The 15,067-nt window shown below is 37.6% G+C and overlaps 2 protein-coding genes across 3 annotated transcripts in view; one reads left to right on the top strand and one right to left on the bottom strand.

Moving 5' to 3' along the window:
- Positions 1-6,352: 6,352 nt before the first annotated feature.
- Positions 6,353-9,821, bottom strand: gpr37l1b (G protein-coupled receptor 37 like 1b). The gene is made up of 2 exons (XM_079637892.1): positions 9,025-9,821; positions 6,353-8,251 (listed from the first exon to the last, which is right to left on the bottom strand). The coding sequence occupies exons 1-2, from the start codon at positions 9,640-9,642 to the stop codon at positions 7,409-7,411; spliced, it is 1,461 nt and encodes a 486-aa protein (XP_079494018.1). The 5' UTR covers positions 9,643-9,821; the 3' UTR covers positions 6,353-7,408.
- Positions 9,822-14,229: 4,408 nt separating this feature from the next.
- itpr3 (inositol 1,4,5-trisphosphate receptor, type 3) overlaps positions 14,230-15,067 on the top strand; it is a 33,110-nt gene continuing 32,272 nt past the window's right edge. For both annotated transcript variants that reach the window (XM_079637753.1, XM_079637752.1), the window contains exon 1: positions 14,230-14,736. In XM_079637753.1, coding sequence (XP_079493879.1) covers positions 14,645-14,736 — 92 coding nt within the window. In that variant the 5' untranslated portion in view covers positions 14,230-14,644. The remainder of the gene's footprint in view (positions 14,737-15,067) is intronic.

The raw sequence follows: 15,067 nt of genomic DNA, 5'->3' as shown, positions 1-15,067 counted from the left end.
CATGAATTGCTGATTTTAAACCCTCATGTTTTAACCTATTTGTAAATTCTGTCAGGGACAAAACTTTGGTGGACAACAGTTCTTGAATGTTTTTTAAATGGGCTACAACGGTCCATTAAATGCATCTATAGATTAGCTACAGTATCTTCTTCATGCTTGACAAACACACACAGACAGCTGACCTTCACGGTCAGGCCTTAAACACTGATAAACAAAAAAGCCAATTTAAACTCTGCCAAAGCCAGGAAATGACTCTGAAAAAGAAAATCATCCTAAATTCATTGATCACTGCATGTGTGAAGCAAACATTTATGGATCTTTAGGAAGGTAATGTTTTTAAAAAAAGGAACGAAGACACCCTGTAGTATTTATGCCCATAAAATCTCTTAGCATGTTTTACAAAAACAATCAATAAGCATCATCTGACAGTAGGCCTTTTGATTATAACATGACATTTTTACATTGACTGACATTCCAAAAAATAAGCAAAACATTGACTATTAATCACTTTTTTTGTTTTGTTTTTCATTGTGATATGTCTTTTTTTGTTTTGTATAAAGCTCTCTCTTCTGTAACTTAAAAAAAATGAGTAATTAACATCTGATTTATAATCTAATCACACTGGCCTTTATACTGGGAAGGTAACCTAACCAATTGGGATTATGAAAATGTTAAGCCTCTGTATTAGGCCTCAAATGCTTTATACCAAATGACCCCTACAGACCAAATATAATTTATCAGTTCCCCCCCCCCAGCAAATCTGGGTCCCTCCCAAATTAAGGATGGTGAGACAATTTGTGATAAATCCACCACAATATTTACAGTGTCACCAACAGATGTCCTAATGACAACTATTGTGCATAACTAGACCATGTAATGTATGGGCCCTCGTGTTCACACCATGGTATATCATGGTGATCTGGCAACTGTAACTGAACTGTACTAATAGCTGTTGGGCCTGAATTTGTTTGTATAGCTGTATCTGCTTTGACACTGTACTGTAATGCTGTTGCTGACCGTTCTAATGTGAATGTTTTGATATGGCAATTGTAAAGACCTCAGTGCTTTTTGACTGTAATATCTGTTGTTATGGTTTGTTTTTGTCACAGGTCATAGCAAAAGTGAATCATTTTCTTGTTTTCTCTTCATTTGAATTAGTCCATTTTTTCTTCTTCTGTGAAATAAATGTGACGTTTTAGTCTAAATCTTGTCCTCGAGTCTGTGAAGAGCAAAACAAATCCAGTTTCAATTAGATTTATTACTTTTTTATTTTGTGAATTATTAGTTTTTTACCAGTGGATTTTTTGTTTTGTTTTACCAGATAAACTTCGATCATGTGACGCCCCTGCCTTCTAGGCTATACCATTCGTACCATGAGCTAGGCTACATCACCATCATTTCAATAAGTGTTCTTGTAACATCATTTCTAAATCCTGTACAATGTCAATCATTTTGTGGTTGACTTTTCCCTTGCCGTGATTGTTTCCCACGACACAGTCTGTTCTGACCTGTTCTGGTCTGATTCTGGTTAGAAGAACGCCGTCATGATGACGCGGGCTCACTTCACTCACCGGTCGTCAATAACATTTATATTTGACAGCTGTTTTAGAATTTAAATATTAAACGACCTACAAAAATAATCTGGCAAACTAATAAACTTTTGTCTAATTTCGCCATTTTTAATTGAAAATATACATTTTTTATTGATTTCCATTAAGACATATGCGATTAAAAGCCTCATCTTTCATAAACAAGAGCTCAAATCTATCGAGTTAGCCATAATTTACGCGATTCGTGTAGCCAAATGTTGTAGCTGGGGACAAGAACGAAGCCGTTTTCATTAGGCATAATAATGAATGTGATTGTGAATGAATCTAAACTTACATATATTTCCTGGTAGCCTAAATGAACGTGTTTAAGAAAATGATTCATAAAACATATCAGTTGACCACAGGGGCGTAGAATTTATTAGGGACATGTGTCCCTACATGTCATCCAGTGACTTCTAGCAATAATTTCGATCAAAACTTGGGGAATGCCCCCCGAACCCCCATCATTATTTCAAATGTGTATTGCGATGATTATAAAACCCTGTCTATGGCCCTGCACGCGGTCCGTTTTTCTAGCGTTTTTCTGTTTACATAGCCTACACAATGCAGCAATCTGAAAAGGTTAGTGGCCTGCTGATTTCCACAAAGTGCTGATGATGAGGTAATAATAAAACGTGAGAACTTTTGACTAACTTCTAAACTTTCTTTATAACTTATTACAATAAATAGTTGTTTTTCCGTACCATTTCGCGGAGAGTGAGCTACTCTTGCAATGAGCAGCTGTGGCCACTGGGGGGCGCTGTTGATACTTGTTTAAATTTCACTAGGCGTTGTGTGGGCTTGTCCTATGCCAGGGGTAGGTAACGTCGATCCTGAAGAGCCACTGTCCTGCAGAGTTTGGCTCCAACCCCTAAAAAAAATATAACTTGCCTGTAGCCTAGAAGACACCCCAAAGACCTTGATTAGCTGGTTCAGGTGTGTTTGATTAGGTTTGGAGCTAAACTCTGCAGGACAGTGGCTCTTCAGGACCGACGTTTCCTCTGTCCTATGCATATGATATACTAAATGCAGCCTTTGTGAGCATAACATACTTCTTTTAAAAACATGAAAAATCGTACCGATCCCAAACTTTTGAACGGCAGTGTATATGTATAATAGGATAGGCCTATATAAAATATTTTGACGTGCTTGTATGTATAAGACACGTAGGCCTACTCATATTTTGAGAATATGATAGTTTATTTTTTTTACACAAAGTAAGGAAAAAAGTTTCCTCTGTATTGCATCAACAACTATTGCTGTTCTGACTATATTGCAGTTTGCAAAGCTTTTGTCATTTGACTTAAAAGTAAGAAGACTTGATTAAATTGAAAGAAAACTGAGCAATAAAATATCCTATGATTTTTAACTGAATATTACTTCTGTTTTGTGATCTGTTTCTCACAACCAAAATGTAATTGTTGGACGGACTGTGCGGTTTATTCACACAGTGCAATTCTGTTCTCTATTGGAACCTTGGCACACAACAGGAAGGGGAAAAAAAGGGTTGAGATGTCCTGAGCCCTCGAGAAGCAGGGAAATGTGGCCTCCCCGAGAGCCACTGCAGTACCTACTCTTGTTTTTAGATTGCCATGTGCCTTGAATACACAAGTATGACAAGAAAGTGCAATGGAAAACTTTTTTTCTATCCTTAAACTGGCATCATGATTTAGTGAATCAGAATGAAACTCACTAGCATTTCCTGTCTTCTATTCGCGGTGGTCCATGGCTCCGGTTGCGTTGTTTTTTTTGTGCCCAGGACCTCAGTCCAGACCCTGATTTGTATGTTAGTGTACTCAAGGGGCCAAAACTAGTTGCCACGGCAACTGTGTTGAATCTCTCACGGACCCCCCGTCCCCTTCCACCCCCTCTCAGAACTCTGCGAAACAAAACAAACATTGTCCCTTAACAAGGCGCGGAGAGACAGCGTTCTGTTCAGAAGTGCAGGACATTCAGGTCATATTAGTCCTTCCTCATTGAGTTTAGTCTGAGAATAAGAGAGTCCCCGCACACAGGACACTCACCACTTTCTCACGTCTGCTGAGGGTGACTCGAAACGGGAAGCCCTGGATTCACCTCACCAGCCTGTCAGCCATGCCAAAATAGCTCTGAAAGACACAAATATTTGATGAGTGCATCCTTCTGAACTAAAGATGTGTCAGTAGCTGGGGTTCGAGTTCTGAGACTTTCATCTGTTCATGAACATTTCAGTGCAAAATAAGGGGAACTGACTCTCAAGGGAGCACACATTCTTAAAAATGAGGGTTTTCGTAGTGATGCCTTAGAAGAACCATTTTCAGAACTGAACCTTTCAATGAACAGTTCTTAAAATATATATTTTTCTTATTGTGAAGAATATTTGAATAATCTAAAGACACTTTTTCTACTATAAAGAACCTTTTGTGCAATGGAAAGTTTCCATGGGTTCTTCATGAAACCATATAGAGAAATAATCATTAGTTCGTTTTGACATTGATATGCAACATTTGTACACTTTCTGAAGAGAATGTGTGTGTTTTTTTGCCCCTGGGAATGGGAGAAACCTTACACAAAGTAATAATAAACATTATTTTAGAATATCAAGATCATGTGGTGTTACTACTATTCACTGTAAAAATGTATCGTGATTTTAACGCTAAAAGACTGTAAAAATGCTACAGTGAATTGGTTAACAGAAAATGTCCGTACTGAATAACTGTAATAGATCGACCTGTACATTTAATGTCATTTTACTGTAAAATACTGTTAAATTTACAGTTTTTTAAAAGTGAAAAAGAACATATGCCACTTTATGTGATGTATATTTGTTGAAATAACTGTTTCCTAATCAGTAATGTAGATTTAGATTTGATGTTAGAGATATATTGTTTTTCTAATGTTGGTAAATTGATGTTTATTGAAACTTTGAATGTTGTGTGTTACCATGATGATGTTTAGTGTTTGTGTGAATGACACTGTGCACCTTCTTCTATGCAATATTATTGACCTTCTCAACTTGTGGAAAAGATATTTTGTGATGAGTTTAGATTCATCATGTGACTCTCATCACCACTGTGGTTGTCAGTAATTATAAAGGTACAAAACAGACATTAGTTCTTCAATATATTGGCAATTTAACATTAAATCAGTTATTTTTCACTGTAAATTTCAGGCAACCACAGCTTTTTCTTTTTTATTTAACAAAGTTTTTTTTTAGTGTTGTGTTACAACTCCATGTTTTTTTTTACTTATGCAGTGACAAATAATTTTAAACCTTGCATTTTGTACACAGACGAGCTAAATTGCAACGGAGGCATTATCTGCATTTGGAAGTGCATCTTTTGAATTAGAATTGTTTTCTGTGTTGGTCAATAATAAACCACTTTATTTTCTCAGTCTAAAGAGTTTTGGAGCATGACAGCAAATATATGTTTCTCGACTGAAAGATGTATGATGGGGTATGACCCAATCCCTCCATCTTAATTTTTCTCTTGACCATAGATGGCCCATCTCAAAACATTTAATGAATGGCTATGCTTTTCTTTAAAGCATATCAGACATGTTCACTATTCATTAAATTCTGTAGATTATTCTCTTTTACTGGGATTCTGCTTAGTCCGTCATCGGTTATTCAATTAGAAAAACAAAATTGTCAGAAAATTACACTTTAAAAAAAATAAAAAATAATAATAAGAATGATATCAAAAGTCATTTCTACATTCTCTACATGTTAAACCCAAACTGACATAGTCCTGGAAGTTACCTCAATAAGAACTCATGACATACTACTGTACTCACTGTTTGACAGACCGCATTGCACAACTAATGAGAAACTATCATGCTTAATCGAACAGTGAAACGAAGTACATTTGAATGCAATTGAATTAACATGAAGTAAATAGCGATTTTACTTCCCAAATCCAAATATGAACGTCAGACCTCTCCTAATGGATGCGTTTTGTTAAATTTCGCTGATTTACTGTAGTATAATGCATCCTGCCGTGTTGACATGGAGTGTTTTGAGGAGAGTTGTTGATTTGTGGCACAAACTTCATTACAGGGAACAGAGCCCCGTCTGTTCTCCTTCAGTCATTATGGCCAGTGGAGCTCCTCTCTTAAAGCCCTGCTCGATTCTCTAATGAGGCCATTCTCTACCTCTCTCACTTGTCTTCTGAATCTCTGACAGGCTCTGAGTGCTAGCCAAAACCACAACCCCCCCGCCCAACAACCCCAGCAGGAGCACACATGTCGTTCTAACCCAGATATTTTCATCTTTGATTCGGTTTATTATCTTTCACAGTCGACAATGTTATGATCAGTTTGAAGAAGATGAGTTTTTTTTTTTTTGAGATCCTGTCTGCAAAAACACTTTTTTTATATGACTAATGACTCCTTTGAGTGCCTATACTTGCTTCCATGTGCACTGGTCAGCACACCGACGAACACGACAAGCATACAAACGTTGTACTATTGACAAATTCTTTGATTCCTACATTGACAAAAAAAGGTGACAAATCCAAGTGGGTTTTTTGTTCACATTTGGCCATTCTGGAAAAACACGTGAATTTTTTAGACAGTATCTTGGCAACTCAGCCGTAGTCGGGGCATTGATATTCACAGTAGAAGCTTCCATCTCCTTTTCAGAACAATAGGAACCTTATGGGAATGAACAAACCAAGTCTGCGAGGACAAATCTTCTCCCTCAGGCCTTGATGGACATTTGAGAGATTAGTACAACTCTTGACACTATTTCTTGCAATTTCAAAGATGAACGAGACAACATTGATTATTTAAAGGCATTTATTGAATTGAGTTTGATAAACTGTTTATGATCTTTTAAAGAATTTGCTTATGAAAGCAACTATGTGCAAAAGTTTCAATAGTCCCTTGGCGGGATTCGCCATTCAATTTCTGTCTTTTCGTACTACCATACTACATAACAGGGCTTGACAAGCTAGTTTGCTCAGGGTTTTTGCTTTCAAAAATGTTTCTATTTACATTCTAATACAGCTGAGTGCTTATATACAGTACAGAAGTTGACAATCAACAATGTAGAAGAATGGTTCAGTGGTTATGAAAAAGTGGCATTAATTAAAATAAGTGATAAATAACATTTGCCTGAGTAACAGACAAATACTCCTTACATTTTTGTTTCGGACGTTTTCCTATCATATGAACAAGATTATGTGTTATTTGTGATATGGTAGTATTCACTGGATTTCTGATCTCACAGTGTTTAGCTAAATATTTATACACTTGGAGCTATGTGTATAATGTATGTGTCTGTACATAAAAGTAGGTGTATGAGTGTGGGACATTTGAAGTAAAAATTACAATGACTTTAGTGGAGACGCTGGTGATAGGGATAGTTCATTCTGTCATCATTTTGTGTTTGCAAACCTGTACAGTATGTTTCCATTTTTCACTGTTTTTGTCCATAGACATTTATAAAAGATCTTATTTTTTGTAGAAGACGGAAAATTCATAGAGGTTTGGACGGTGAGTAAATGATTGGGTATTTATCCATTTAAGACTTTATAGGTACATTGAGCCATCCTGAGATATTATGGGGAATCAGATTTTTCATAATTAAGAATGAATTAGTCTTCAGATGCCGAACTTAGATCTGAAATGTTGTCTAAAAATGTTGTTGTACCCACTAAGTTTGTAACTAAACCGTGTATAATTGCAAACTGGCCTCAGATCAGAACAATGCTAACTTGCTCCAACATAAAAGTAAGAATGGCAAATGTAAAGATGGCCACTTGTGGATGATGGGAAGAAGATTGGTTGCAAGTGTGGTTCCATGATGTCATCACTTAGGGACAGGATCCCCCTACTCAACTTCCAATAGACAAAATGGTTGAACTGTCCTTGGCTTTGTCGAAAAAAATGGAGGAGCAATCATTGGTGGTCTTGAGCTTGCCTTCAGCGACATTTTGGGTGGATGAAGAGTTGCTTGGTTGGCATTCTTCACAGCAGCAGCAACAACAGTCCATGAAGGCCTGTCCCAGAGATTTACACAGGCAAAGCAGCAGCACTGGTGTCACGGACGACTTAAAGAACAGGAAAAACTGGTTTATGAGGGCCAGAAGAGAAGACACCTCCTCAGACACCTGGATGGGAGCGTACGCCAGGGTCAGATTGCAAACGTTCTCCGGCAGCGTACAAACACCATAGACCACCGCTAGAGCCATGACTGTGCAGTTGAGCTGCCGTTCGACCTGGTGAGCGTGATGAAGCTTTTGTTTTTTGGACAGGGATCGCTCCTCTGGCCGCTTGGGAGAACTTCCGCTCCCGCCGGACACGTGACAGGTGGCCAGTTGACAGAGCAGGGTGAAGACGACGGGTAGACAGAAGTAACAGCCAAAGTACCACCACATGCGTGCGTCGTGGTAGTTGATAATGAGAGAATAGATGGATTCAGGGAGATCTGGATATGGACTCATGATGCAGGTGTCCACTTGGTCACCCAGAGTAGGTGAAGTCACCTGATGCAGCTGCCACAGGAGCAGCTCAGGAGCTGCGAGCACCATGGAGCCAATCCACACCACGGCCAGCTTGGCCAGGACCTTCTGACAGCGCTCAACTCGCCGGGCCTTTGGCAGGGAGCTTGTGGCAGCGTAGAAACGGTCAATGCCCAAAGCACACAGACTGAAGGTTGTCACACCAAGAGATGTTACCTGGAGAGTGTGCAAAAAAAAAACATTATTGTTATAATAGATGTTTGTGTTTTCCATTATTTTATTCATGAGATACATTCGAAATGAATCTGGATGCACTAATTAAAACTTTCTTCAATACCAATAAGGCGATAATCATTTTGGATCTTGACCAAAAACGGATGCACTTAATGTTGCAAATAAAATGTTGTGATGGTATTTCCATCAAGAGGTGCATGGATTTTTGGTCAAGACCTTGTATTGACAATGCAAGAGTCAAGCACTCTGTAAAGTCTACTCCAGCACATCCCAAAGACTTTCAATGACTTTAAGGTCTGGACTCGGAGGTGCCAATTCATGTGTGAAAATTATTCTTCATTCTCCCTCCCAACCATTCTTTCACAGTTTGAGCCTGAATCTTTACATTGTCATCCAGGAATATAGCCGTGATACGTCTTTCAACAAGGTGGTTTAAGAAATGAAAAGCTACACGCTCTATCAATTAGGGTTAGAATAACTTTTCTAAACATGCTACAAACATAATAATCACTGCAATAATGATTAAATAATTGACTCTTAAGAATTTGCCAATTTAAATCCAAACAGCGGTTCATATATTTTGAATATTATTATAAATAATATGAAAATGTTATATGAAAACATTGAAGTTAAAGAGAAAAGGTTAGGTTACATGGTTTGTAGTGCTAGTAATCCAGAACTAATAGTGTCTCTGGACCTGGCTAAACTTTGGACACTTTTAAATTCTTCAGGTAAATTAGACCATGTGACCTCACCTCTATGTAAGGCACAACTCTGCAGGAGAAATCCCCCAGCAGTCTCTTATTGGTGAGTTCGTTAAAGACCACCACAGGCAAACAGAAGCACAACACCAGAAAATCCCAAAAAGCCAGACTCGCAAGAAAGTAGTTCCACGCGCTCCTCATGAAGTAATTTTGCCAAACAATGCACATTACAGCCAGATTACCCACGATCCCGAAGGCAAACACCACAAAACCCAGAAAGAGAATCCCATAGGCGCTGTAAGAGCTGTCAGTGACGGGAAACAAAGGATTGTGGATTTTTGTGATGCTCCTTTTTGTTGGATTGCTAGGGACATGTTCAGCAGTCATGTCAGTGCGGTTTCCAATTTCAGCCAGTGAAGAATTGGGCACATCTGTGAAGGGCAAATGACTTGTAGTTTGTGTGTCCATGGATCCTTTATCTTCATCTTCCACAGTGAGGACTTCTTCTTGCTGCGCGCTTTCTTGTGAATCATCAAAACTATCCTCTCCTACAGATGTCTTGTCTTGCTCTTTCTGCCCTGGCCTTCCTATTTTTTCTTCTGAAGCCCAAGCACTCAGAAGCAAAGCCAGAGTCATAAAATAAATCAGTTTATAATCTCTCATCCCCATCTTCAATTCAAAGTCCAGTAATATACAAATCAGAGGAAACTACTTTAAAATCAGCACCTAAAACAGACTGCAGAGGCTGAAGTGTAGACCCTGGTGAAGGCACTGCTGCAGTTTGGGATCCCTTGTGCCAAAAGGCTCTGTTTTCTGCAATCCTGTTGGCACAGAGCAGCTCTCTAAGCAAAGCTATGGATGGTTGCTCCCTCTCAATAAGGGTCTATGGAGTCACACCCCCTTTTGCTGTTGTCCCTCACTGACTGATGGGTGTGATTGCCCTCTGCTGGCATCAAAATTATATTTTAAAGCACTATAATTTCACTATAATTATTATTTTCTGCACAATAGTCAAACTGTGCTGAATTCAAGAGACTACAAGTCTGTCTGTCTGTCTGTCTGTCTGTCTATCTTTCTATCTATCTATCTATCTATCTATCTATCTATCTATCTATCTATCTATCTATCTATCTATCTATCTATCTATCTATCTATCTGTATCTAGATGCATAAAACATAAATATAATAACTTTATTTAATCTCAAAAAACATGTTATCTGTTAAAGAAATAGATAGTTCAGACAAAAATTTAAATTCTGTCATGAATTAGGCTACTCACCTTCATGTCGTTCCAAACCCGTAAGACTTTAGTTCATTCATCTTTTTGATAAAATCTGAGTTTTTGGTCCCTCCAGCTACACAACTGCGACTTCAACGCTCAGAAAAGTTGATATAAAGAGATAGTAAAACCAATCCATATAAATTGAGCGGTTTAGTCCAAATTTTCTGGAGACACGATCGCTGTATGATGAACAGATTGAATTTTATGAACTTTTTGAAGCGTCAGGTGTCAGTTGTGCAGCTATCAATGGAAGAAAAGAAAGCACTCAGATTTCCTCAAAAAGATTTTCATTTGAGTTCTGATTCTGAAGTTGAACGAAAATCGTACGGGTTTTGAGCTACATAAGGGTGAGTAATTAATGACCGAATTTTCATTTTTGGGTGAACCATCCCTTTGCGATATAAACTCATATCGTATACATTTCCCTTAGGCTGAAAAATGCATTTTGTGATGCAGTTTCTGTTTTGTTCTAGGGAGGGCGCAGTTTGCAAAATAATGCAGACTGCAATGATCATAGTTTACGCACTAACACTTCTCAGGCCAGTGAGGCCACCACAAGCATTAAAATGTGTTATCCATGTTAAATGAACACAGTAAAATGCACTGTGTGCCAAATGTTTCAGATACACATTTTCAAAATCCTTCTTTTAGAGTAAAACAGTTTGCATATGTAGGCTAATGCTTATTAGTAAAGCAACGCCAACAACTTGAGTGTGAATGTTGCTAGTGATTCTGAAATTTCTTCCACCTCTTCCCTTTTGGCTTGTGCATAATGTATTTGCATGACATCATTCATTAATTTTTAATTCCTAATACCAAAATCCATTAGGTTACCAATGATATTCACATGCAGAAAACAGTTGGTCAGCTCAAGATTAGTTAATTTAGGCTTTAGATATGGCCTACAATTACAACCGAAAAAGCTGATTTTACCAAGATTATTCTCTGTGGTATTTGTTCTCAATGGCTGCTCAGTCAATAGTTCACATGAATAGGCTACTGCTAATGTATCTGACTGTGACTGTAAATAATTGTAAATGTAGCATGTAGGTGTCTTCACGCAGTTCTTTGCACATTGAAGTCACAGCATGACTGCTAAACTTGATGCTTTATAGGCAGCGATGTTACTGAAACAGGAAAGAGTGGCACATTTACACATTTTGTGGGTATGGGTGGAGAAAAGATTAGCTATATGGATGATATTATCTCTCAGCTCTACACTCACACATGTGCATATAAAAAAGCAAAGAGCATCTAAGACTTCCCAAAATGTTAGCAAGCTTGCAAAAAGAGTTAGGTGTGCACAGCAAACATCATTCTATCATATATATATATATATAGCTTTACAGAAAAGCTTTAGGTGCATATATTAACATAATTATTAACTTAAACTAATTGTTTATTTAGACAATAATAATTGGCATGCAATTACATCACAAAACATTATAGGGTTTTGATGTAGGAACTGCAAAACCATAAACATAAAATCTAAGTGCTATGAAACCAACAGGAAATGTCATATAATACTAATGAGGTCAGAATCATTAGTGGTTACTGCGAAGAGGGAGTTCTAGAAAAAAAATTCTGGCCTTTTACTCCACTCCATTTACAGGAAATGTGTAGTGATTGATATCTGAGGGGGAAATGCTGATCCAGTAAGAAATTAACAACATTTTAACATTTTAACATTGACAGAGGGCTTTTTTTTGCAACAACGAAGCTTTCCTCCTGTTTGATAAGTGGGCTGAGGCGTTGTAGACATCTCCCTGTGTCAATAAGGATATGAGGAACAAACTAGAGCTTGAGGATCCTTAGATCATGTGCCTAAAGTGAGCATATAATGCTTCAAATACACACATTGATCACACCTTTTTGTCTTCGCTACTCTGTTTTTGTATTTTTATTGGTGAATATTTTAATAATGCAATCCAGCTTGTGCAAGTTTCCTCAGACTCACCTGACTGTCTGTTGAGAGTCATTAATATGCTGTCAACCAAAATCTGTCTATGACCATTCCCATATAGGGAGATTTGACCTAAAATCGAGATTTAACAAGCCAATGGAGCCTGTAAAATACTAGGCTTGAAGATAACGGTGAATATAAGAATATTTCCAAATGAGGCCATAACTAAGGCTAGAAAACGAAAATCTTCTATAGGTGTCAGAGACTTTGTTGCGGTTGCACATTATGTATACTGACTGAAGAGCTAATTAGAAAAATTGTCAGTCTCGTGTTTGTTTACTCTTATTGCATTTTAAATAACTGTAAAGTTTAAAGCTGTGCAAATATGAATCCTGATTTGTAAAGGTGCTGCTCATATTCTTTGACTCCAGAAACATTTTTCATATAACCATTGTGCGTATACATTCCCAAAATATGCCAGTTTTACTCGAGAAGAGTTTTCACATTTTAATCACATTTTAATGGGGTTGCATGAGGAGAGAGAGAGAGAGAGAGAGAGAGAGAGAGAGAGAGAGAGAGAGAGAGAGAGAGAGAGAGAGAGGAAGTCATGATAAACTTCTAATTGACTTTCAGTGCCAGCCACCACAATGCAAATCCAGCCACAATTGCATCCCATCTTTCCTGAAGCTTGATTTGAATGCAAATTTGCCTGGACATCCATTTTGAATACGTAGAAACTCAGCTCAACATTTAGAGCAAGTACACGTGCAGTGCACAGATGTGATTTTGCATGTCGCAGATTTGTGTGTATCTTTTCTTACTGATGCCAGCGTTTCCATTGCTCCATTTCGTGAATAATGATTTTATATACCAACTTGACATACTGTGACCTTGTTTTCAAGCATAATTGAATGGAAAGGTTGATTGCACCTTTCTCAGTTGTGAATCTAAAACCTCTCAGCATAAACCACAACACATCAACGTGTGAAACCCTCTCGTCGCCTGTCAGTAACCGTCAGTACTATACATTTAAGTCCAAGAATATACATCTAAAGCATTGCATATTGATTGATACTATTATATTCATGAAGCTTTTATTGTTATTATGCACAAAAAAATCAAACTGATATGTGACTAAACAATTACTGCAGAAGCTGAACTGACCTATCAAAATAATAAAAAAATTAGGCTGTGCATCCATATTTAAACCAGGTGCCCCTTGTATTGTGTTGCTAAATACCATGTATTGTCTTATGAACTGAAACAGGAAATTTAGTTTTTAAAAATGAGAGGTTGGGTGGGGGTCTGTTTTAGAGGCCTGTGCCATATAGCGTTCTCATTTGTTATCTTTGTTATAACAATACTAGACTTTTTCAATTATCTATCTATCAATCAATCAATCTATCTATCTATCTATCTATCTATCTATCTATCTATCTATCTATCTATCTATCTATCTATCTATCTATCTATCTATCTATCTATCTATCTAGATGCATAAACCATAAATATAACTTTTTGTTTAATCTCAATCATCATTAAATCACATGAAAGGCATCTAATAAAACTCTTTATATTTGTTGTATTGTGCCGAGAAATAAATAAAAAAAACACCATAGGCCACATGTGCAAAATGATTTATGTATTTTTACTATTTTAACTAAAAATTACTTTTTATTTAAACCTGCAACCACACATTAACCCTCTACTGTTCGGTCACTTTTGATCAAAAATTTTTACGTTTTGTTTGTTAATTTTTTTTACTTTATCATCAGAATGGTTTAAAACTGGGTAAAGGATGTGAATCATCCACAGGATGAGAATAGAGTTTCGACCAGTATAACAAAAAAGTGTGTATACAATAAATTGCCTACCCTACCTTTAAGTCTGTGCTTCAAAACATTCAAGAAGGCTACACAGTTTAAATTGGAAATTTTATTTTCAGGTCTATCAAAAAGTGGTTAGCTATAAATGGATCACACTAATCCATATATATAATTTAGTAGGCCTACCATAAAAAGACAATATCGATCTAAAATATATAGCCTGCTACAGCACATTCATTGAATTCGCTTGCAGTGTCGAGAGGGTGTTAGCGAGTCTAGCGATGGTCTTCTGTATTCTTCCACGCGGCGCCCTCCCCTACAGGCGTGTTTTGACTTGACAAAGTTGCGCGTGCTTCCTGGTTTGAAGCATTATGACCTCGTCCTCAGGTACGCCGCAAAACTCCAACAACAACTCACTTCTACTTGTCGGACCTATGTGCTCTACATTCCCAGTGGCACATCCAACCAGGGATTAAACTTTTGCAGTTTTTTTTCTTTCATTTGCGTGTTTCTCAACTCTACCGAGATGCATTTATACTTCAACTGTGGGTGAAGCTCGTGCCTACACCCGCTGTATCAGGAAGAGTCTGTAAGAAAAGTGTCCGGCTTCTTAAGATCAAACTGAAGCATCCACACTGCAGCGTGCTTTAAATAGCAAAGATGTCTGATTCAGCGTCCAGTTTTCTGCATATAGGGGACATTGTCTCGCTGTATGCAGAAGGAACTGTCAATGGTTTTATAAGCACACTGGGGTAAGTGTCTTTCATTGACTTCTCTGTCTTCCTGCCTGCCTTCACCTCAGCCCAAGACCCTGCACCAAACACAGTTATGTTCATTTAAAATGCAGTAAACAGCAATCGATTAGAAATTTAATTCGACACCAATCTATTTGTTTGTTAAATAAAATTGTATTTCTAGTCTTGAGATTGCAAGCCTTCTTTTTCTCTGCTAGTTGGTTGTACTGTGGCTGACTTTTACACTTCGCTTTGATGTGTTTGAGTTTATGGTTTGCAAAGAGAAAGAGCTGCACACAGGTGTGTGCAGTTAAGTTACAGAGTAAGTTAACACCCTAGATTGTGAATC

The sequence above is a fragment of the Phoxinus phoxinus genome, assembly GCF_949152265.1.
Source record: "Phoxinus phoxinus genome assembly, chromosome: 15".
Taxonomy (NCBI): Eukaryota; Metazoa; Chordata; class Actinopteri; order Cypriniformes; family Leuciscidae; genus Phoxinus; species Phoxinus phoxinus.
The sequence above is the reverse complement of the archived record's forward strand: the minus strand, read 5'-3'. Positions and strand labels throughout refer to the sequence as shown.

What these genes read in the sequence shown, in the direction of transcription:
- gpr37l1b (XM_079637892.1), bottom strand. Translation starts at nt 9,642, where the DNA reads ATGGGGATGAGAGATTATAAACTGATTTATTTTATGACTCTGGCTTTG. An exon ending in GAGTTGTGCCTTACATAGAG is followed by an intron (nt 8,252 to 9,024) that starts GTGAGGTCACAT and finishes CACACTCTCCAG; the next exon opens with GTAACATCTCTTGGTGTGAC.